The sequence below is a fragment of the Schistocerca piceifrons genome, chromosome X (assembly GCF_021461385.2).
Source record: "Schistocerca piceifrons isolate TAMUIC-IGC-003096 chromosome X, iqSchPice1.1, whole genome shotgun sequence".
Lineage (NCBI taxonomy): Eukaryota > Metazoa > Arthropoda > Insecta > Orthoptera > Acrididae > Schistocerca > Schistocerca piceifrons.
This window is the reverse complement of record NC_060149.1, coordinates 511605481-511628384: the sequence shown is the minus strand read 5'-3', so window position 1 is coordinate 511628384 and position 22904 is coordinate 511605481. Positions and strand designations below refer to the sequence as shown.

The 22904-nt window shown below is 38.7% G+C and overlaps 1 protein-coding gene across 1 annotated transcript in view; it reads right to left on the bottom strand.

Moving 5' to 3' along the window:
- Positions 1-22904, bottom strand: part of LOC124721976 (pancreatic triacylglycerol lipase-like) — a 451439-nt gene that overhangs the window by 19877 nt on the left and 408658 nt on the right. Inside the window, exon 10 of the mRNA XM_047247144.1 lies at positions 19209-19335. Coding sequence (XP_047103100.1) covers positions 19209-19335 — 127 coding nt within the window. The remainder of the gene's footprint in view (positions 1-19208; positions 19336-22904) is intronic.

Below are 22904 nucleotides of genomic sequence, written 5' to 3'. Positions count from 1 at the left end.
ACTTGCACTTAACCATTGAGGGCCTTTTTTGTGTTATATTACATACAGTGTTGCAGACTTCATTATTCAACAAGTCACAAAGACAAGTAAACATTTTTAACTCATTTGTGTGACTTTGTTACTAATTTGTTGGAGTGTTGTATAACCTCCAGTCTCCTATCCTGTTACTTGACTGTGGGACATAACTGTGAAATAGTGGGCAGGAGAAATTGTCTTAGTGGTGTACTACACCAGAAGCCATTTCACAAACTCACAAACTCAGCCTACTGTAACAACAGTGGCAACTCGGCCTCCACAGAAGTAGCAACAAGGCCTTTACAAAACTGGCAACAAAGGTTTACAAAAGTAGCATAGATGAAAGTTGCATCATGCAATAATGAATTATAAATTGTGGGTGGGTAGTGGGTGGGGTTGACATCTTAACTAGTTTATTAGCAATAACATAAAAGCAAAAGGTGTGATGTATATGACATGCTACCACAACTATTTTTTTTAAAAAAAAGGTCACAATTGTGCAGAAGAAATAAGGTAAATAAGAACACTTTAAATTTGAAGCAAAAGTCATGCCAGCCGCTGTTGCCACTGCTTCTGGCTTGGGAAGCTGCCATCTCTTTGTCAATTTTGTAAAGGCCTTGTTGCCACTGCTGTCGAGGCTGAGTTGCCACTGTTGTTGCAGTAGGACGAGTTTGTGAGTTTATGGAGTGGCTTCTAGTGCAGTACACCACTAAGACAATTTCTCCCTACCATTATTACACAGTTATGCCCCAGGGTCAGGTAACAGGGGAGGTGAATGAAGGTTTTACAACACTCCAACAAATTAGTAACATAGTCACACAAATGAGTTAAAAAGGTCTCTTTATCTTTGTGGTTTGTTGAAAAATAAAGTCTGCAATGCTGCATGTAATATAACATGAAAAAGCCCCTCAATAGCTAAGCGCAAAAAAATCATAGGTAAACTTTTCAGTACATAGCAAACACAATTTACAAGTGTCTGTTTACTTTTAAGAGTTCACTAAACGACATTCCCTGTCTAAGTCAGCCCTGGGCGATGATCGATAACCAAGTGGGTGAGAGCTACTCTTCTGTCTTCTTCCAAGTAGGTTTCTGTCTATTGTCTGGTCACTGGTAGATTGTACTTGGCTGGCAATTGGCCAAGTTGAAGTCAATATCTTCATCCTCAGTGCCACCCATGGCGCTGGTGGAACTCGTACAGGTGGGGAGTCTCCTTGGCAATGGCACCAACTCGCATTTTTGTGCCTGTGGTGCCTTTGCCCTTGCTGTTTCTTGTTGGGATGATGCAGCATAATTAATGTCCAGAGAGGAAAAATAAAACTTTAAGCTTTGCTTGTAATTCTTTCAGACACATCAAAGAACTTGGAAGAGCCATTGAAAACAATGTGTAACATCTTCAAAAGAGATTATAAGATAAACATAAAAAAATATAAAACTAGGATAATGGAATTTAGTTTAACTAAATCAGGCAATGCTAAGGGAATTAGACTAGGAAAAGAGACATTAAATCAAGCAGATGAGTTTCACTGTTTGAGCAGTGAAATAAGTGATGATGGTTGAAGTACAGAGGATATAAAACAGAGACTGGAAAAACATTTCTGAAAAAGAGGAATTTGTTAATATCTAATAGAACTGCGGCACTGAGAATGACGAGAGCCCAAAGCACCGACACATAGTTATGAGGAAAATAGACATTCATGAAAAACAAACTTGTATGCAAATCACCAGTTCCTATAAAAAATTACGAACCCACTTTATGTTATGAAATTTTAATTAATATCAAGGATTGTTATTATTAATGTTAATTCCCAAAATTTTCACATTTAGGACAGTGTGTGTGTGTGTGTGTGTGTGTGTGTGTGTGTGTGTGTGTGTGTGTGTGTTATGGCCTATCCCATACTTCAAAGTCCTCATTATCATCATTTTCATTAAGCACGTTCTCTGGCTTGTTTGGTTAAGTCTATAAATTTGAAGTTTTATCTAACAGTTTTGTGTTTCATAGTTGATATTTGCCTTCCATCTACATAGTTTGGCAGCAGATTTGGCAATGTATCTAAAAATTGTAAAAAAAACATCACAAACTGTGGTCTCCCATGATGTGTCTTGCAGAAAATGGTTGTCTCCCAGACCTCCAATGAAGAATGTGTTACTTTCAGCAACATTTCATGGCAACCTGTCAGAAACTTCATCACTGTAAAATTTATGAAATGGACATTGTTACTGTGAGCGTCAACTTTTGGTTTGATGATGAGGTTCTACATCTACATCTACATTTATACTCTGCAAGCCACCCAACGGTGTGTGGCGGAGGGCACTTTACGTGCCACTGTCATTACCTCCCTTTCTTGTTCCACTCGCGTATGGTTTGCGGGAAGAATGACTGCCGGAAAGCCTCTGTGCACGATCAAATCTCTCTAATTTTACATTCGTGATCTCCTCAGGAGGTATAAGTAGGGGGAAGCAATATATTTGATACCTCATCCAGAAACGCACCCTCTCGAAACCTGGACAGCAAGCTACACTGTGATGCAGAGCGCCTCTCTTGCAGAGTCTGCCACTCGAGTTTGCTAAACATCTCTGCAATGCTACCACGCTTACCAAATAACCCTGTGACGAAACGTGCCGCTCTTCTTTGGATCTTCTCTATCTCCACTGTCAACCCGACCTGGTACGGATCCCACACTGATGAGCAATACTCAAGTATATGTCGAACGAGTGTTTTGTAAGCCACCTCTTTTGTTGATGGACTACATTTTCTAAGGACTCTCCAAATGAATCTCAACCTGGCACCCGCCTTCCCAACAATTAATTTTATATGATCATTCCACTTCAAATCGTTCCATACGCATACTCCCAGATATTATACAGCAGTAACTGCTACCAGTGTTTGTTCTGCTATCATATAATCATACAATAAAGGATCCTTCTTTCTATGTATTTGCAATACATTACATTTGTCTATGTTAAAGGTCAGTCGCCACTCCGTGCAACAAGTGCCTATCCGCTGCAGATCTTCCTGCATTTCACTGCAATTTTCTAATGCTGCAACTTCTCTGTATACTACAGCACTACAGCATCATCCGCAAAAAGCCACATGGAACTTCCGACACTATCTACCAGGTCATTTATATATATTGTGAAAAGCAATGATCCCATAAGACTCCCCTGTGGCACGCCAGAGGTCACTTTAAAGTCTGTAGATGTCTCTCCATTGAGAACAACATGCTGTGTTCTGTCCGCCAAAAACTCTTCAATTCAGCCACACAGCTGCTCTGATATTCTGTAGGCTCTTACTTTGTTTATCAGGCGACAGTGTGGAACTGTATCGAACGCCTTCCGGAAGTCAAGGAAAATAACATCTACCTGGGAGCCTGTATCTAATATTTTCTGGGTCTCATGAACAAATAAAGTGAGTTGGGTCTCACAGAACCGCTTTTTCCGGAATCCATGTTGATTCCTACAGAGTAGATTCTGGGTTTCCAGAAATGACATGATACGTGAGCAAAAAACATGTTCTAAAATTCTACAACAGATCGATATCAGAGATATAGGTCTACAATTTTGTGCATCTGCTCGACGACCCTTCTTGAAAACTGGGACTACCTGTGCTCTTTTCCAATCATTTGGAACCTTCTGTTCCTCTAGAGACTTGTGGTACAAGGCTGTTAGAAGGGGGACAAGTTCTTTCACGTACTCTGTATAGAATCGAATTGGTATCCCATCAGGTCCAGTGGACTTTCCTCTGTTGAGTGATTTCAGTTGCTTTTCTATTCCTTGGACACTTATTTCAATGTCAGCCATTTTTTCGTTGATGTGGTGATTTAGAGAAGGAACTGCAGTGTATTCTTCCTCTGTGAAACAGCTTTGGAAAAAGGTGTTTAGTATTTCAGCTTTATGTGTGTCATCCTCTGTTTCAATACCATTATCATCCCAGAGTGTCTGGATATGCTGTTTTGATCCACTTACTGATTTAATGTAAGACCACTTTTAATGATTCTGCAATTCTCAGCATCCATTTTACAGACTGGAATGCTGAATCCATGGAATGTGAGGGGGGGGGGGGGGGGGGAGGGTGAGGTGGGGTGGGGGTGGGGGTGGTAGTGGTGGTGGTGGTGGTGGTGGTGGTGGTGGTGGTGTGGTGTGTGTGTGTGTGTGTGTGTGTAGGAGGGTGAGGAGGGGAGGGGGGGGGGGGGGGAGCAAGTGTTTAGGGGCAATCAACCACTCAAGGTTATCAGTGCCAATATGTAGATCAGTTGAACAGTTGAAACAAATGTTCTTAAAACTTAGAAAATGCAATCAGAGAACTAAAAGACAAACTGAGATAAAATCACACTCACTCTAACAAGTTATTAAAACAATGTAGAGGAATTATATCTGATGTTTTGAGTCACATATGTAATGCATCACTGACTGAGGGTATTTTTCCACACAGGTTAAAATATGCAATTGTCAGGCCTCTCTACAAAAAGGGGGAAACCACAGATGTCAATCATTACTGGTCAGTATCCTTGCTTACAGCATTTTCAAAAATTTTTGAGAAAGTAGTGTACTCAAGAGTGGTTAGCCATCTCAACAGTTATGGGATACTTAGTAAATCACAGTTCAGATTTCAGAAATGTTGTTCCACTGAGACAGCAATATACAATTTCACTGTCCACGTAATAGAGTCTTTAAATAGTAAAATGTCACCAGTAGGATTAGTCTGTGACTTATCCAAAGCATTTGATTGTGTGAACCATGACATTATGTAAGAGAAATTACAATTCTATGGTATAAATGGAACAGCATATGAGTGGTTTAAGTCATATCTACAGAACAGGAAGCAAAAAGTCTCTTTATATGCTTCAAGTGATTCAAAGCAGTTTGCCACTTCATCTTACTGGGGTGAAATTACATTAGGTGCTCCACAAGGTTCGATCATGGTCCCCTCCTGTTCTTGATATATGTGAATGCCATCCCTTCTTATGTGAAACAAGATGCTGAACTGACATTGTTTGCTGATGATACAAGCATAATTATTAAACGAGTAAAAGAAAGTCTGATAGAAAATGATACAAATAAGGTCTCTGGAAAAGTTATTAATTTGTTTTCTGTGAATGGGCTTGCTCTGAACTTTGAAAAAACACAGCACATCCAATTTACTGCTGCAAAAAGTATAATTCCTTCAATAAACATAACACATTAACAGAAGTCAGTAGCCAGGGTAGAGCATACTAAGTTTTTGGGTGTACATATAGGTGAGAATCTTAATTGGAAAAGTCATATTTTGGATCTCCTAAAGTGACTAGGTTCAGCAACTTTTGCAATCAGAATAATTGCCAATTTTGAGGATATAGAAATTAGTAAGCTAACATACTTTGCATACTTTCACTCTTCGATGTCATACGGGATAATATTTTGGGGTAACTCAATATTTAGAGAAAAAGTATTCACTGCTCAAAAGAAAGTGGTTAGAATAATGTGTGGGGTTCATAGCCTCACATCTTGTAGGCATCTGTTTAAAAGGTTAGGAATTCTTACAACTGCTTCACAGTACATTTACTCAGTAATGAAATTTTTTCTCAACAACATGGACCAGTTTAAAATCAACGGCGACATTCATGCTTACAATACCATAAAAATGAAAGACCTACACTATCCTTTACTTAACCTATCTGGCACAGAAAGGGGTAAAATATGCTGCTATAAAACTTTTTGATAAATTACCAGATGAAATAAAATGTCTGACAGACAGCAGTAATAGTTTCAAAAACAACTTGAAATCATGCCTCCTTGACAACTCCTCCTATACCATAGATGAACTCTTGAATATGAGTAAATAAATCTGGAGATATAATATATGCATTTTGTACCACTTAAGGGAATGGGATAGATAATAGAAATATTTAGGTATAACTCTATAATGTAAAAAAAACCTTGTTTCCTGTGCGTGTGCATTTCTTGTGCATTTGACACGTTCCACATATCATAATGGTTTTTACGTGCTATTGATCAATGGAACACGTAACTAACTAACTAACTCACTCTGTCACCTGCTCAGTCACACTCTCTCATGGCATGAAAAACAATGCCACCAATCAGGAGATGTACAAAAACTATCAAAACACAACAAAGAATAGAGGAAAACTAAAAGATTCTCAGCACTATGCACCTATCTGATCACTCACCAAAACCATAGATCAACCAGCCACCCTGATAACACACAAAAAATGGCACAAGTGGGATTATCTGATTGTCAGATAAGATAGACAGCAAATGAGCTTCCACCCTTTGGTCTGAAAATAAAACACAGTCTAGTAAAATGTGGTGCACTGTGATCTGTATGCCATAAGACCACACACTGGAGGGTCCTCTCATTGGAGCAAGAAGCCGTGCATCAGAAGGCTGTGACTTATGAGAAAAGGAGTAAGGAGAACCTCATCCCACGTGTGTGGCTGGAAGGAGGTGTATAACTCTCACATTCTATGGTTTGGCTATGGTCAGTCACCTTCAGGCTGCTGCCTCGAGGTACAGCAGTGGCAGAGAATCTGGTGTGTCACATGGGACACCTCAGATGTCACTTGTTTTGGCTATGGGCTCTGCTTCTGAGGCACCTCCTAGTGCACCCGTCATGGTGGATCTGCACTCACAACAGGGTGAGTGGCGAATAGTAACACATTTGCATCGCTCAAGGTGGGGGGCCAATGTGAAGATTGGCCACCTGGCCTCACCCATTCACCCTGTGGGTTGACAGGTGGCTGCTCCTTCGGCAGGATCCGAGCAGGCACATGGGGCGATGGGGGGAGGAGGGTTTACTAGTTATTGGGAGCTCCTATGTTAGGCACTTATGCACTTATGGAAACCCTCAGGCAGATTGACCATGCAGGGTGCAGTTGTCTGCAAGTTATGGCTCACGTCGGCACCCATGATGCCCGTCGCATGGGTTCTGTGGCAACCCTCAGTTCATACAAGTAGCTGGCAGAGGTGGTGAAGACTGCTGGCCTCGCACATGGGCTGCAAGCAGAGCTCCCAATTTGCTGCATCATTCCCAGAGTTGATCAGTGTCCTTTGGTTTAAGGCCAAGTGGAGGGTCTCAATGAAAGGCTTTGTGGACTCTGTGATGGTCTTGGCTGCAGATTTCTTGACCATTATCTTTTTGGGATGTGTAGGACTCCCCTTGATAGGTCAGGGGTGCACTACACAAAGGAAGCTGCTACTCGGGAAGCAGAGTGCTTGTGGTCTGCACATGAGGATTTTTGAGGCTAGGCAGTAGTTTGAGGTGCCCTGATAATCACTTTCCAGTTGACATGCAGCAAGGGAAGTCAAACTGTGTACAGAATAGAAGTCAAACGGTGTTCAGAATAAAGACACTTCACCTGTCATAATTTTATCAGTAAACTGTCAGAGTAATCCTCATAGTGTCCCCAAATTTACTGCCCTCCAGAAAAGTTCTCACCCTCAAATTACTCTTGGGACCCAGAGATGGCTCATACTCAAAGTGGAAAGCTCTGAGATATTTAGCAAGTCATGGAACATAAATCGAAAAGACAGATTAGAGGTCATAGGAGGGGGAGTGTTTATTGCAATTGACAAAAATATTTTCTCTTTTGAGTTTGAAGTTGAGTGTGACACTGAAGTTATCAGGTCATGTATAACACGTGTAATTGAAAAAAGTTAATTGTTGGATATTTTTACTGGCCACCCAATTCTGCTGTGACAGTTCTAGAGTCATTCATAGAAAGTTTATGGTCAGTGGTGTGTAAATATTCAGATCATGCAATACTAGTTGGAGGCGACTTTAACGTACTGAGTATAGACTGGGATGCCTGTGGATTCATAGTGTGTGGTACAAACAGACAGTGATGAGAAATGCTTCTGAACATGTTTTCTGGAAAATGTCTTGAACAGCTAGCTTGGCAGCAGACACACACAATGGAAATAGTTTAGACCTTTTAGATACAAACAGGCCAGACCTTATCGACAATGTGAGTATAGAATGACCTTATCAACAACGTGAGTATATAAATGGGGATTAGCGATTACTATGATTACAAAATTTAATAAACCAGTCAAGGAGGCTAAGAGAGTGTTCCTGCTAGACACAGCAGATAAGCTGCTATTAGCACCAGACTTAGACCATGAATTGGCATCACTTAGTTCCAGTAAGATGGATGTAGAGGATTTATGACCAAAGTTTAAGCAGATTGTACATCATGGTCTGGGGAGTTATGTGCCTAGTAAATGGATAAAGGATGGAAAAGGCCCACCATGATTCAATAATGAAATTCAGAGGATGCTGAGGAAGCAAAGGCTGTTACACTCTCAGTTCAAAAGGGAACACACAAATGACGACAAGTGGAGGTTAGTCGAGATTCATGCATCTGTGAAAATACCTATGCACACAGCATACAACAACTACCTCTGTCACACCTGAGCAAAAGATCTGGCAGAGAACCTGAGAAAATTCTGGTCTTACATAACATCACTTAGCAGGTGTAAGGCATCTATTCAGTCCCTTGTTGACCAGTATGGTGTGTCAGCTGAAGATAGAAAAACGAAAGTAAAGTTTTAAATTTCAGATTCAAGACATTGTTCAGACATGAGAATCTTACAAAAATACCATCATTTGACCATCAGACAGACTACCATATGAACGACATAATAATAAGTATCCTGGCATAAAGAAACAACTGAAAGATTTGAAAGCAAATAAATCACCAGGTCCAGATGGAATCCCAGTTCAATTTTACAAAGAATACTCTACAGCATTGGTCCCTTACCTAGCTTGCATTTATTGTGAATCCCTCACCCAGTCCCAAGCGACTGGAAGAGAGTGTAATGATTACAGTATATAAGAGGGTAAAACAACAGACCTGCAAAGTTACAGACCAATATCCTTAACTTGTGTTTGCTGCAGAATCCTTGAACACATTCGCATTCTGAATATAACAAACAAACTTTCTTGAGACTGAAAAGCTTATGTCCATGAAAGCATCACTCATGTGAAACTCAGCTTGTTCTTTTCCCACATGATGTACTGCAAACTATGGATGAAGGGCAACATGCAGATTCCTTATTTCTATATCTGACATAGTGCCCCACTCCAAGTTGTTACGAGCATATGTAATAAGTTCACGATATGCGAGTAGCCTGAAGATTTCTTAAATAATGGAATCCAGTACGTTGTCCTCGATGGCAAAGGTTCATCAGAGACAAGAGTATGGTCAGGAGTGCCCCAGAAAAGTGTGATAGGACCGCTGTTGTTCTCTTTATACATAAATAATTTGGCTGACAGGGTGAGCATCAATCTGCAATTGTTTGCTGATGAAGCCATGGTGTACAGTAAGGTGTCGAAGTTGAGTGACTGTAGGAAGATACAACATGACTTAGACAGAATTTCCAGTTAGTGTGATGAAAGGCAGCTAGCCCCAAATGTGGAAAAATGTAAGTTGATGCAGATGAGTAGGAAGATCAAACCTGTAATGTTTGGATACAGCATTATTAGCGTCCTGCTTGACACAGCCACTGTTTAAATATCTGGGTGTAACACTGCAAAGTGATATGAGATGGAACAAGCATGTGAGAACTGTGCTAGGGAAGGTCAGTGTTTGGGATATGTACCATGTCAGATTGAAGGAAGATATTGAAGCAATTCAGAGACAGGCTGCTAGATTTGTTACCAGCAGGTTCAAACAATATGTAAATGTTATGAAGATGTTTCGAGAACTCAAATGGGAATCCCTGGTGGGAAGGCAGCTTTCTTTTTGAGAAGCGCTATTGAGAAAATTTATAAAATTTGCATTTGAAGCTGATCGCCAGATGATTCTACTGTTGCCAACATACACTGCGCATAGGCACCACAAAGAAAAGATACAACAAATTAGGGCTCATACAGAGGCATATAGATAGTCATTTTTCCCTTGCTCTATTTGTGAGTAGAGCAGGAAAAGAAATGACTAGTACTGGTACAGGGTACCCTACGCCATGCACCATACGGTGGCTTGTGGAGTATCTATGTAGATGTAGATGTAGAACAGTTGTGTTGTGGACTTAATGAGGTGCACCATATTATCTACCACTTCCAGCCATTCTTCTTCCCACTGATGCATGACTCTATACCTCAACAGCAAGGTGAGAGCATGCAGGTGGATGGTGGATTGAACTAATTTAGCACACTGACATGCCTCCTTGGCTGCTACATCTGCCATTTCATTCCCCGCAACACCCATATGATTTGGCACCCAGCAGAAAGAAACCTCTTTCCCCAGCATTTGTAGTACAAGGAGGGCATCCTGGATATTCTGGATTACTTTATCTGCTGGGTACAAGTGTTGTAGAGAGTTAAGGGCACTCAGGGAATCAGAACAAACAAGGAATTTAACACTCAAAACATGTCTTATCTGCCCCAGTGCCTTTGAGATCGCATATAATTCCACATAGAAGGCAGTAAAGTCTTGAGGCAGTCGGATCTTGAGAATACGATCAGGGAAAGCAAGAGAGCAAGTAATGGAGTCCCCCTGTTTAGACCCATCCATAAATACAGCTACTGAGTTCTGGTGCTCAGTTAAGGTGTCATAAAGCAATGTACTAAAAGCATATGCAAGAGTGCCTCAGGTGTGGTAACCATGGTAATTTGGAGAAAAAAATGAGGCCCAGAAACCTCACTGAGACTTTAAAATGTAGAATGATGTCCCTCTTATGCAAGTCAGGTAAATTAAAAATATGATGAGAATAGTTAGAACACACAAACACATATTTATCTGCAGAAAATTGAAAAATCTGTGGCCAGTGGAACATGAGGTTTTGTGGGAAGTTCATTCAAGAGCCTCCAGCTTTTATGAAGAAATGGGCATCAGTGTAGCCAGTGAGCATTTCTACAGCAATGAAAATTTGTTCTTTAGGCCCTTGCAGATCTTAATATCAGAGAAATTTGTGAGACAGCTTTTCACAGATGTTCAAATACACAATGTAGGGAGAAAGGCACAGATAAAGCTGGCTAACAGTAAGATCAAAACATATCAAGAGCATGCATACATGTATGTAAGTGAAATATGGACAATAAGCAAGTCAGTTAAGAAGAGAATAGAAGCTTTTGAAATGTGGTGCTCCAGAATTCTGCAGATTAGATGAGTAGATTGAATAACATAAAAGAAATTAATGTCACAATTTGATTAAAAGAAGGAGTCAGTTGATAGAACACATCCTGAGGCATCAAGGAATAGTGAAGGAAGCAGGTATGTGGGGGGAGGGGAGAAGGGGGGAGAGGGGGGGGGGGGGGGAGAGAGAGAGAGAGAGAGAGAGAGAGAGAGAGAGAGAGAGAGAGAGAGAGAGAGAGTGTGTGTGTGTGTGTGTGTGTGTGTGTGTGTGTGTGTGTGTGTGTGTGTGGGCGCGCGCGGATTTTTCCCGGATTTCCCGGCTAAAAATACACGTTCTCCCGGGTGAAAACACACTTTTTCTGTGTTAAGTGACATTATATTTTCCCTGCAGAACTTATCAATCAAAACTCAGGGAAAAAGACACATTTTGGAAATATCTTTGATGTGCAACAACATGTACACTGCATAATTTTGTATTACAAAAGTATACATTGGAATTCCATCAAGCACCACATGTTGCTTTCTGAATCATTGAAATCGAGATTGTGATGCACTTCTGTAAGCCAGTTATAGCTCATATCACATGATCTCACCAGCCGATGGCAGCGGGTATTCAGAGCAAAGGACATGTGATATAGTCAGCTGACAGCAACATTGCTGATTAGTAGCACGAACACACAAAGAGGAAAAGTTAATAGTTTAAATTAGTATACATAGTGTTGCTACAAGAAAAGCAAAGTGTTCACATATAATATTGGTCTCTAAGGTTAATAAGCTGCAAGAGAAGCTAAGCTTTTGCATATGATGTTGATCTTTTTTGCGCTTGTTACACTTTAAGATATATCACACAAATGTGCCAGTAAAATTTTTAATAGTGACATAAATGTCTGATCTTTGGGGTTAGAAATTCTTCTAAATGGCTCATCATCAAAGAGTTGACTTTTAAATTACAGTCAAATGCTCTGTGATTTAAGAAATTCATGGTAGATTCTCACACATAGTTCAACTTACGTAAAAGGATATTTACTTTGAAAGTAGTGCCTTTCAAACCACCATTCACAATATTTTCCCACGACCTGTTAGAAATAGGTTCGTTTCAGCAGTTGCCAGAGAGCACAGATAACAGGCGACACCGCCCTTGCACAGCTACCATGACGTAGGAAGCTCATATGTACGTACGTGTAAAACATTGAAAGATCATACATTATGTCATAAAAGAAACAAGACATCACAGGATACTCCAAGAGCATCAGAATTTCGTGAACCATGCTCAAATGTGCACATTTAAAATGCATAGCCTACTTAAAGTGCACATTCGTATGTCCAGATTCCCAATGAAGTAGACCTCGACCTGATATTAAGTTTTTCAGTGTGGGTTTCGGAATTTAAATTTTCTTGGAGCACCAGTACTGTACTACATCATGTTTGGTTCTTTGTTATGGCATAATGCCACACCTGCTAGAAGATGAAAACATGCACTTTAAATGCAGTGAACAGTTGAAACTAGCCAGTTCTGTGGAATTAAACATTTCGTTTCAAATACATTGACTGCCTCTGCAGAAAAGGTTAATAAAAGACAAATTTCTTTAGCAAGCAGACAAAAATAACTTCACTGTCAGTAAAGTTGGAAATCAAATCAAATCTGAAACTAATAACATATTTTAGCCTTCTGTAATTATGTGAATGTATTTTAATTCACTTGATAGCTACCGGTAACAGATATCCATTTTGTTTTCATTTGACGTGAGAGTAAACGAAGGGGAAACAGCAAAATCACTACATGTAAACACGGGTCATGTGGAGACTACTCACTATAACTCAGACTGCTCTGCGCATCAGCCCCGGATCTACAATATTTGCTAACCGGGTCAATACAAAAAAAATCGAATTTTCAAAACTATGTTTCTCTTGTAGCGTACATCTTTCTGAAAAGTCTGAAACATAAAACATATGTGTTCGAGGAAATGTAAGACATGTATTTTGGTCATAAGTGTGCCAAAGTGCCATGCCACGTCTCTTCAGACAGCATTCTTCCCTCGCACGTCACTGTATTTCGCTCTGTGGTACCGAAACGTGTATACTTTTGTAATTAATAGCAAATGGGATTATTTGTAATCAGGACAACAAGAACTCTTCAGAAAATTTGCACTCTTTATTGCCTATTAGCTAACAACTTGCTGTTTTGTGTTACATAGAATTAAATATAGGATACATAAAACCAATAAAGACAAGAGCTAAGCAAGAAAGTACACATTTCTTCAATTCTTAACACCTAGCATTTTTTTCTCTCTAATCTTGCTAAACCTTTACATGGCATGATTTCCTTTCTGCAAAAGGATCTATTACTTCATCAAAGTTCATCAAACATTTTGCTACATGAAAAATCGAAATGTCATTATCTAATACTGAAAAAGCTCTCAATACAAATAATACCCAAGATTGGTGTGGTTTCTTGATCTCATTACATCTATTTTGTCACTGTCTGCTAGATAAAACAAAATAGGCCTTTCTAATATTGCAACAATTTTGTAATACACATCTAATAAACGAGACTGTTTTGGCACAAATGGTCATTTTTATAACATGACAGAATATAATTCATGAAGTACCAATATCAAATGCCTATTAGGCCTACTACAAGCAAAATGCTTTATGTTAGGAAATAGTTTCATGTTTCATTATATGCACCAGTGCCTCAAGCATGAGATCGAAAAGTAGTATTACGAAATTTTTATATAAATTTGGAATTGTCTTATTCTCCCATAATTTGTGTGTTGTCCCTGTTTCTTCTCCTTCCTCATTCTAACAAACAATCTTGTCATCACCAATTCTGTAGCTATTCCTGCCATTGTCAAAATTTGTTCGCCGATTAACTCACTAACCCTGGCAGAATCACAGGTTCAGTTATCCCGCGATTATTCTCCGGTTAGGCGTTGTTACATGTTCGTACAACACGTTTTCAGCATTACTTCCAGAATATAACTTAAGCGGCTGACAACTGGTCCCTACTAGTGTAGCGATCTGGCCAAAAATTTTCTGTCAAAATTTCATTTTCTTGGATACACCGAGAAGATAATACGTAATCTTTCTCATCTGTTATTCCTGTTACTCATTTATTTCCATTCTGGTAGTCTGAATCTATGGATTTCGCTAGTAATTATATCAACAATGATCATTCGCAAACCCAGCCAACCACATAATCAGACAGAGTTCGGCTTTACTCTGCTCAGCTTGAATAGCCCCGTCCCCTTTTGTCTGAGGAAAGTTTATTTCTAGATGCAATGAGGATTCTCCTGACAGAGACATCACGTACACTATGCACGCATTCAAAAATCAACTTATGATTCATTCAGAAATCAACTTAAAAAGTGTTCAAAAATGTTCAAAACCAACAGGGATGTGTTTCAAAATCATATGAATAATTGATAGACTAACGTGCGCTGGACGCTAAGTGCTTTGTGAAACAAGTTTATTTTCCCTCAAGAATATGAATTTGGTGTCCCCTTTTCCCGGTAGCATCTAGCTGCCTTCTGTGACTGCTTGCACAGCCAACAGCCACATTCCTGCAGCCAGAAGCAGGAGACTCTAATACTCAAAGGCGACTCAACTGCGCATGCAAATGAGCCCGCTCGTAACTGCTAAAACGAATCTAATGTAAACAGTTTTGACTTCATGCTCATCGGAGGTAATTTGTTGTTATGAAGCATTGCACAGTCTTCCTAAAGCCTTTGACACATTTTGCTGTTGGCACATGCTTGCATGAGCACTGTGTGTCGTCACTGTATATGGCGCATTTCCTTTGAAATTTAAGTTATTTTCATTTTTTTCTCTCATTATGTTTTATTGTTGAAGTTCTATTCTGCAGTAGCGGGATACGGAAATATATTTGTTAGAGTATCGGTTCTTACCAGTCAAAATTACAAAAATTTTACAAAAAACTAAAACAATGAAAAATTCCTGGAATTCTAAAAAATTCCTGAGTTTTTCCCGTTTTTCTCCTGGATGAAAAAATTCCTGGGTTTTTCCCAGTTGTCCCGGGTCGTATCTTCCTACAGTCACTTGAAGACAACAATTTCCTGTACACTACAGCACCATCAATGAAAAATTGCAGACTGCTGCTCACACTATCCATAAGGTATTTTATGTATGTAGAAAATTGGAGTGGTTCTGTCACACTTTCCTGGGGCACTACTGAGGATTTCTTTGTCTGCAATGAATGCTCACCATTCAGGACAATGTTCTATTACTAACACTTGCCACTGAGGACACTGTTTTATCACTTAATAAGTTTTCAAGCCACGCACATATCTGAGAACGTAGTCCATGTGCTCAGACCCAAACGACAGTATTCCTTAAGCATATACTTTATTTGATGAACAGCAGTACAGAACTGTACTGAAGGCTTTCCAGAAGTCAAAACATGTGATAGCTACTTGGAAACTGTTCCATAGAGCTTTCTGGGTTTCATGAATGAAAAAGATGAACGCTAGGTTTCACATGACCCATGCCTGCAAAATCAGTGCTAATTATTTAAGAACAGTTGGCATCAAATATATAGTATGTAGTTTTGTTGCAGCTGTCCTGGATTCAATTTATAAACTGGAAGAACCTGTGGTTTGTTTTCTACTTAACATGGAATGCACTATTTCTCCTGAGATCTATGATAAAATAGTGGTAAATTAGTGTCAGTTTTTTTTTTCAGATAATGGATATAGAACATGGCAAATACTTCCCTGGGACCAAAAGTTTTCCCTATTTTGAACTAGTTAACATATTATACAAAACAAACACACACCACAGAAAAAACATGTCACAAGTTGAGTTTTATGTCATAAAGTAAGTTGTCTGTCTGCAATATTATGTCATTAACATTAATTGTGCATCAAAAGATTCTAGTGGTGTTTGCAGGAGGAAGTGTAATAGTACTTTTGAGTTTTTTTTTCCACACCATTCACAATCTACCATTTTCATACCAAAACTACTGGAAGTGAAAGGGAAGTTCGGTAATGACAAATCTCTTAAAAAAGGTACTTCAAGTAAATTCCAACATAAGAATAAAAGAATGTCAACAGTTACAAATAGCAGCAGAATTACAAAATGATATGCTCTACAATATGGCCACCTGTAATGACATCATCAATAGGATGCTATAATCCGGTCTTCCATCCTCTTAAATATGAAAATTGGGAAATTTCTGTAGAAAACATTATTGATCCTGTCACTAGCATCCCAGAATCATATTAGAAAGCTTGATAAAAGAAGACATAAACATTGGAGACACAATTAAATAAAAAGGTTATTTTTAAGAAACCAGCTTTGTTTACGTAAGACACTACAAGAAGTTTCTGAAATTTTATACCAGAAAGGTGTTACAAGAAGGGGGAACATTGAATCAAGTGTGACTTTGGCTATTCTACATGGTACTAGTGTATATCACAATCTTATGAATGAGAAGATATTTACAAATGGGATTATTATGTGGAATGCATAGTTAGCAATTGAGGGTGCCCACACCCAGAAGCAAGGAGGGGTAGGGCAGTGGCACTGCCCTCCTCTAGCTCTCAGGGAAAGCAAAAAATACAGTGAAGTCCAGGGGTTTTCTTCCTAGAAAACAGTTTAAATGTCTGTATTACACAGGTTCTTAATAGGACTGGAACTGAAACATTTTTATGGCTACTTACAAGTTGTCATCTGTCTTCCACAGGATTAAAAATACTCCATACTCCTAAGTACAGCCCCCACCTCCCCCCCAAAAAAACTATGGTTTGGTCACTGAAATTAGCTGTCTAATAGATACTTCAATCATTACGCTGCTTATGGTGGATTGCACAATGAGGTTATTACGGTACCTTGATATTGTGAAGCATTGCTTGTATATAGTATTCTCTATGAAACAATTAATATAATAATGTAAAATCAGAGGTGAAGAATAAACAGAGTAATGCATAACAATATACAGTAAGAATAACTGTTTAGCAGTGGAAGAGCACACACACAAGAAATTTAACAAAGGTAGATTAAAAGCAATACATTTATAGTGTGATCTAAAGCACCCTATTTCATTTGTCTTGCTCTTGGAACTACAACTGACCAGCAGTGAAAAGAGCAAATAGCCTGTACAACATGGTAACTAGAAAAGAGGCAGTTTTTTCCCAGTGTAGTAGTTCTATGTGTATCCAGTGACATGTTAATTTCCAGCCATTTTATGAACAAATAAAGTAATCCAAATCCACTTCATAACTACCACATACATAATAATAAGTGATAGGTGGTAATAGGTGCTCTGTCCAGAAGCAATTTATAATGTGTGTATCTGGACCTATTTCACATCACTGAAAACTCTTCTTCATGCTGTGATCTGCGTACACTAATGACCATTAAAATTGTTGCACCAAGAAGAAATGCAAATGATAAACGGGTATTCATTGAAAAAATATATCATACTAGAACTGACATGTGATTACATTTTCACACAATTTGGGAGCATAGATCTTGAGAAATCAGTACCCAGAACAACCACCTCTGGCCGTAATAACGGCCTTGATACACCTGGGCATTGAGTCAAACAGAGCTTGGATGGCATGTACAGGTGCAGCTGCCCATGCAGCTTCAACACGATACCACAGTTCATCAAGAGTAGTGACTGGCATATTGTGACGAGCCAGTTGCTCGGCCACCATTGATCAGACGTTTTCAATTGGTGAGAGATCTGGAGAATGTGCTGGCCAGGGCAGCAATCCAACATTTTCTGTATCCAGAAAGGCCCGTACAGGACCTGCAACATGCGGTCGTGCATTATCCTGCTGAAATGTACGGTTTCGCAGGGATCGAATGAAGGGTAGAGCCACGTGTCGTAACTCATCTGAAATTTAACGTCCACTGTTCAAAGTGCCGTCAATGCGAACAAGAGGTGACCAAGACGTTTAACCAATGGCACCCCATACCATCACGCAGGGTGATATGCCAGTATGGCGATGACTAATACATGCTTCCAATGTGCGTTCACTATGATGTCGCCAAACATGGATGCGACCATCATGATGCTGTAAACAGAACCTGGATTCATCACAAAAATGACGTTTTGCCATTATCACAGCCAGGTTCGTCGCTGAGTACACAATTGCAGGTGCTCCTGTCTGTGATGCAGTGTCAAGGATAACTGCAGCCATGGTCTCCGAGCTGATAGTCCATGCTGCTGCAAACGTCATCGAACTGTTCATGCAGATGGTTGTTGTCTTGCAAACGTCCCCATCTGTTGACTCAGGGATCAAGATGTGGCTGCACGATCTGTTACAGCCATGCGGATAAGATGCCTGTCATCTCGACTGCTAGTGATATGAGGCAGTTGGGATCCAGCACAGCATTCCGTATTACCCTCCTGAACCCACTGATTCCAATTTCTGCTAACAGTCATTGGATCTTGATCAATGCGAGCAGCAATGTCGCGATACAATAAACCGAAACCATGATAGGCTGCAATCCGACCTTTATCAAAGTCGGAAACATGGTGGCACACATTTCTCCTCCTTATACGAGGCATCACAACAATGTTTCACCAGGCAATGCTAGTCAACTGCTGTTTGTGTATGAGAAATCGGTTGGAAATTCTCTTCATGTCAGTACGTTGTAGGTGTTGCCACCGGCGCCATTCTTGTGTGGATGCTCTTAAAAGCTAATCATTTGGATATCACAGCATCTTTTTCCTGTCGATTAAATTTCGTATCTGTAGCACGTCATCTTCGTGGTGTAGCAATTTTAATGGCCAGAAGTCTAACATGATTTCTAAAAGAATACCTCAGTTAATTAAACCAGAAAGGTGCAACATCTGTTTATATGTTTGTATGCCAGACATTCTACAGTTTCTTATCCATCCCACTTGTATTAATTTTCCATTAACCATTACTGATTTATTAATTTCATTTGTGTAACTATATTTGTTATGAGTGATACATTATAATGAGTATTTTTAGAGAAGTTACTCATCACAGTTATTTAAAAAGTGGTATATATTGTGCATTTTACTACTCAGAGTAAACTCAATTTATTTTGTTACATACTTTGAACCGCATTAACTAAATTAAGTCTAGCACATGCTTTACAATATTTTAACATAATTAATACCTTGGTGTGAGGTCCAAATTTTTAATTACATTAGTGTCACTGTGTAATGAGATCCGCATAAAACCTTGAACCCAAGATTCTGCATGTTGCGGTTGAGCCAGTTCCACTGTTACCTTGTAATGACGTTCTGAAATGGAAATAAAGGTATTAAGCACTTATTAAGAATTTAAAATAAATTGCAATCAACAGGCACAACATATTTATCTGCAATCTTGACTTCACATAAGGAAAATTTCTAAAGCAATAAGTTTTTCTTCTGTGTTTATAATGTAGGTATTTACACAAGCTCCTATCTACTGGACTGCAGTAATGATACTTTTCTCAGACACACATCTACTTATTTTGGAAATGTCTATACTGTTTCTAAAACAGTCAGGTTTGAAAAGAATGTTAAACTATTGTGTCTTATGGACAAATAAAATATATTTTTCTAGTTTGTTTAGAAATATTATTATGGTCTTGATGTGTCTGAAATACAAACAATTACCAAAAGGTTGTTCCTCATATTCTTTTTCTTCTAGTCCTTAACTATACTATTCATTTTATTTCTCTTCCTCTTAATCCATACTGTCCTCATCACCTCTGAACTGAAGCTGTCACCGTAGTAAACAATGTATTATCTTTGACCTCATACCCTCTGTGACATCTCCCCTTTCATTTATGTCTCCCTTTGTCCTCGCAACAGAAGGTTCCCCTCATAATTTGGTTCGCCCTCGTAATTTGGTTCGAGAGAGCCATCCTTCCTTTCTAAGCTTCCCCAGGCCATCCTTACTTCATCTCTGAGGAAGAAACTACTTTTAAATGTGACTATTGGCAGTAATAAGAACTTTGCCTTCAGATGGTAAGTATTGGCAAGCCATTCTCTATGATAACTGCTTAACTTTTCTCATTCCACACTACTGAAGATTATTTACCATAATAGGAATGCTATGTATGACTGAACAAATGCTATTATTTTTTAAAAAATAGAAACCAATGTTCACAAAGTTGGGCATTCATTGTTCATTTGATTTAAATTAGCTATTGTTGACTGGATGACTTGGGTTAGCTCTTTCCGCTGACATTTCTTACTCATTATGTATGTAATGGAACTATGTTAACTCAATGGTCCTCATTTTCAGTGGATTTCATGGCTACAAATGTAACATCAGTAACATATACTTGAAGGTTTTTCAGGTAATTAGCTGGCTTAAATCAGTGATATTGTTCATAATATTATAAACATTGTTAATTTCATGGCTCTGATTCTGCAGAATTTTTCTAGCACCTTCCTCTCCGAATAAAGCACTCACAATGCACTCTACTTTACTTATCCAGATGGAATATAATAAGTTAAGTGAATACATATATGGACACTTCACGTCTGAGCCTGCTCATTTCCCTACAATACAGAACAGCCCCAGATCTATGATATTTCTGAACCACGGCTAAAACTAGATAGTGGCACCCCCCTCCCCCCTCCCCCCACTCATGAGAGTTTAGGACAGGACATCAAAAATTAAAAAAAAAATCAATTTTTCAAAAATATGTTCATTCCATAGTGCACATCTTCCTGAAGAGTTTGATATATAAGAAATATATGTTTGTTGGTCTTCAGTGTGCCAAAGTCCAGTTCCACACCTCTTCTCACAGCTTTCTTCTATCACACATCACTGTGTTTTGCTCTGAGAAATTTAAATGTGTATATTTTGCAATGGAAGGCATCAAACCTATATTCAGGACATTGGAAATTAAAATGTCCTTAAAAATACTCACAATTAATGTTGTGTGGGATTATTTGTGACTGGAAGAATAAGAATTCTTCAGAAAATTTGCTCTCTTTATTGCCTATTAACTAATAACTGACTCTTTTATGTGAAATAAAACTGAATGTAGGAAACATAAAAGCATTAAAAAAGCAAGAAACAAGCAATACAGTGCACATTTCTTCAACCCTTAGGTCTCAGCATTTTTTCCTCTTCAATCTTGCTACAGCTTTACATGGCACGCTTTCCTTTCTGCAAAAGAATCTATTACCTCATCAAAGTACATCAACCATTTTGCTACATGAAAAATCAAAATGTCATTGTTTAATACTGAAAAAACTTTTCATACGAATAGTACCCAAGACTGATGTGGTTTCTCTATTTGATTACATCTGTTTTGTCACTGTCTGCTAGGTAAAACAAAATAGGCATTTTTAATATTGCAGCAACTGTAACACATACCAAATAAGTGAGACTGTTTTGACACAAATGGTCATTTTTATCTATCTCATTTGCATAAGTAACACCACAGAACATAATTCACGAAGTATCAATAGCAAATGCCTATTGGGAATAAGAGAAGCAAAAAGTCTTAGGTTATGAAATAGTTCCATATTTCATTCATATGCTCCAGTTTCTCAACCATGAGATTGAATAGTAGTAGTATTAAATTTTTATATAAATTTGGAATCATCATATTCTTCAATATAATTTGTGTGATGTCACCATTTCTTCTGCTTCCTCATTCTAACAATCAATCTTGTCACCACTAACTCCGTAACTATTCCTGCCATTGTCAAAACTTATTCTCCTGTTAACTTCACTAACCCTTCCAGAATCACCACTTTAGTTATCCCACTTTTATTCTCCAGTTAGGTGTTATTATGTGTTCGTACAACGTGTTTTCTATGCTATTTCAAGAATAGAACAACTGACTGTTAACCAGGGACTTTACAACTGGCTCTTAGTAGTGTAGCAATATGACAAAAATTTTCTGTCAAAATTTCATTTTCTTGGATACACCGAGAAGATAATATGTTACCTTACTTACCTGTTATTCCTGTCAGTCATTTATTTCCACATTGGTAGTCAGAATCTATGGATTTTGCTAATAATTATAGCAATGCTTATCATTCACACACCTCATCAACCACATAAACAAACAGCAATTGGCATTCATCCGTTTGGGCCTATTCAGCTCAGCTCTTATAGCCCTGTCCCCTTTTGTCTGAAGAAAAGTTTTTATTTCTAGATGCGACAGGGATTCCCCTCTGGCAGAGACATCATGTACACTATGTACACATTCAAAAATCAACTTATCCATTCAGATATCAACTTAGAACATGTTCAATACTGTTCAAAAACCAACAAGGATTCATTTCAAAATCATATGAGTAATCGATAGATCAACATGCACTGGAGGCTAGTTGCTTTGTGAAACACGGTCTTTTTCAGGTATATGAATTTACCCCCCTGAAATTTACCCCCCACCCCACCCCCACCCCCCACCATCCGGGCATGGTACAGAACCAACAAATATCTACTGTGCACACTGATATTATACCCTGCCACAACTCACTGACTACACAGCATTTGTGATATCTATAAACTAATAATTAAAAGTTGCTTAAATATTTTACAATAAAGATATAGTCACAAATTTGCACTTATGCTCTACAGCCACCATGTAGCTAGTGTGATATCTTCTAAACTGTTGTTTCAATGAAGAACACTATTAATTTGATTTATCCAATGAAAAATGGGGTTCTCAGAGGCCACATCATTCCCACTTGACATAGATAACTAAATTCAATAAGTCATTTAAATTATAGCTTTGTAGTCCACAACAAGAGAGCAGCTATTCAAGGATGGCAGAGGAACAAAATACATCAGTGTTAGGAAAAGGATGGATCACAGAGACCCTATGTGCTGATGTGTAGTCTTGCAGTTG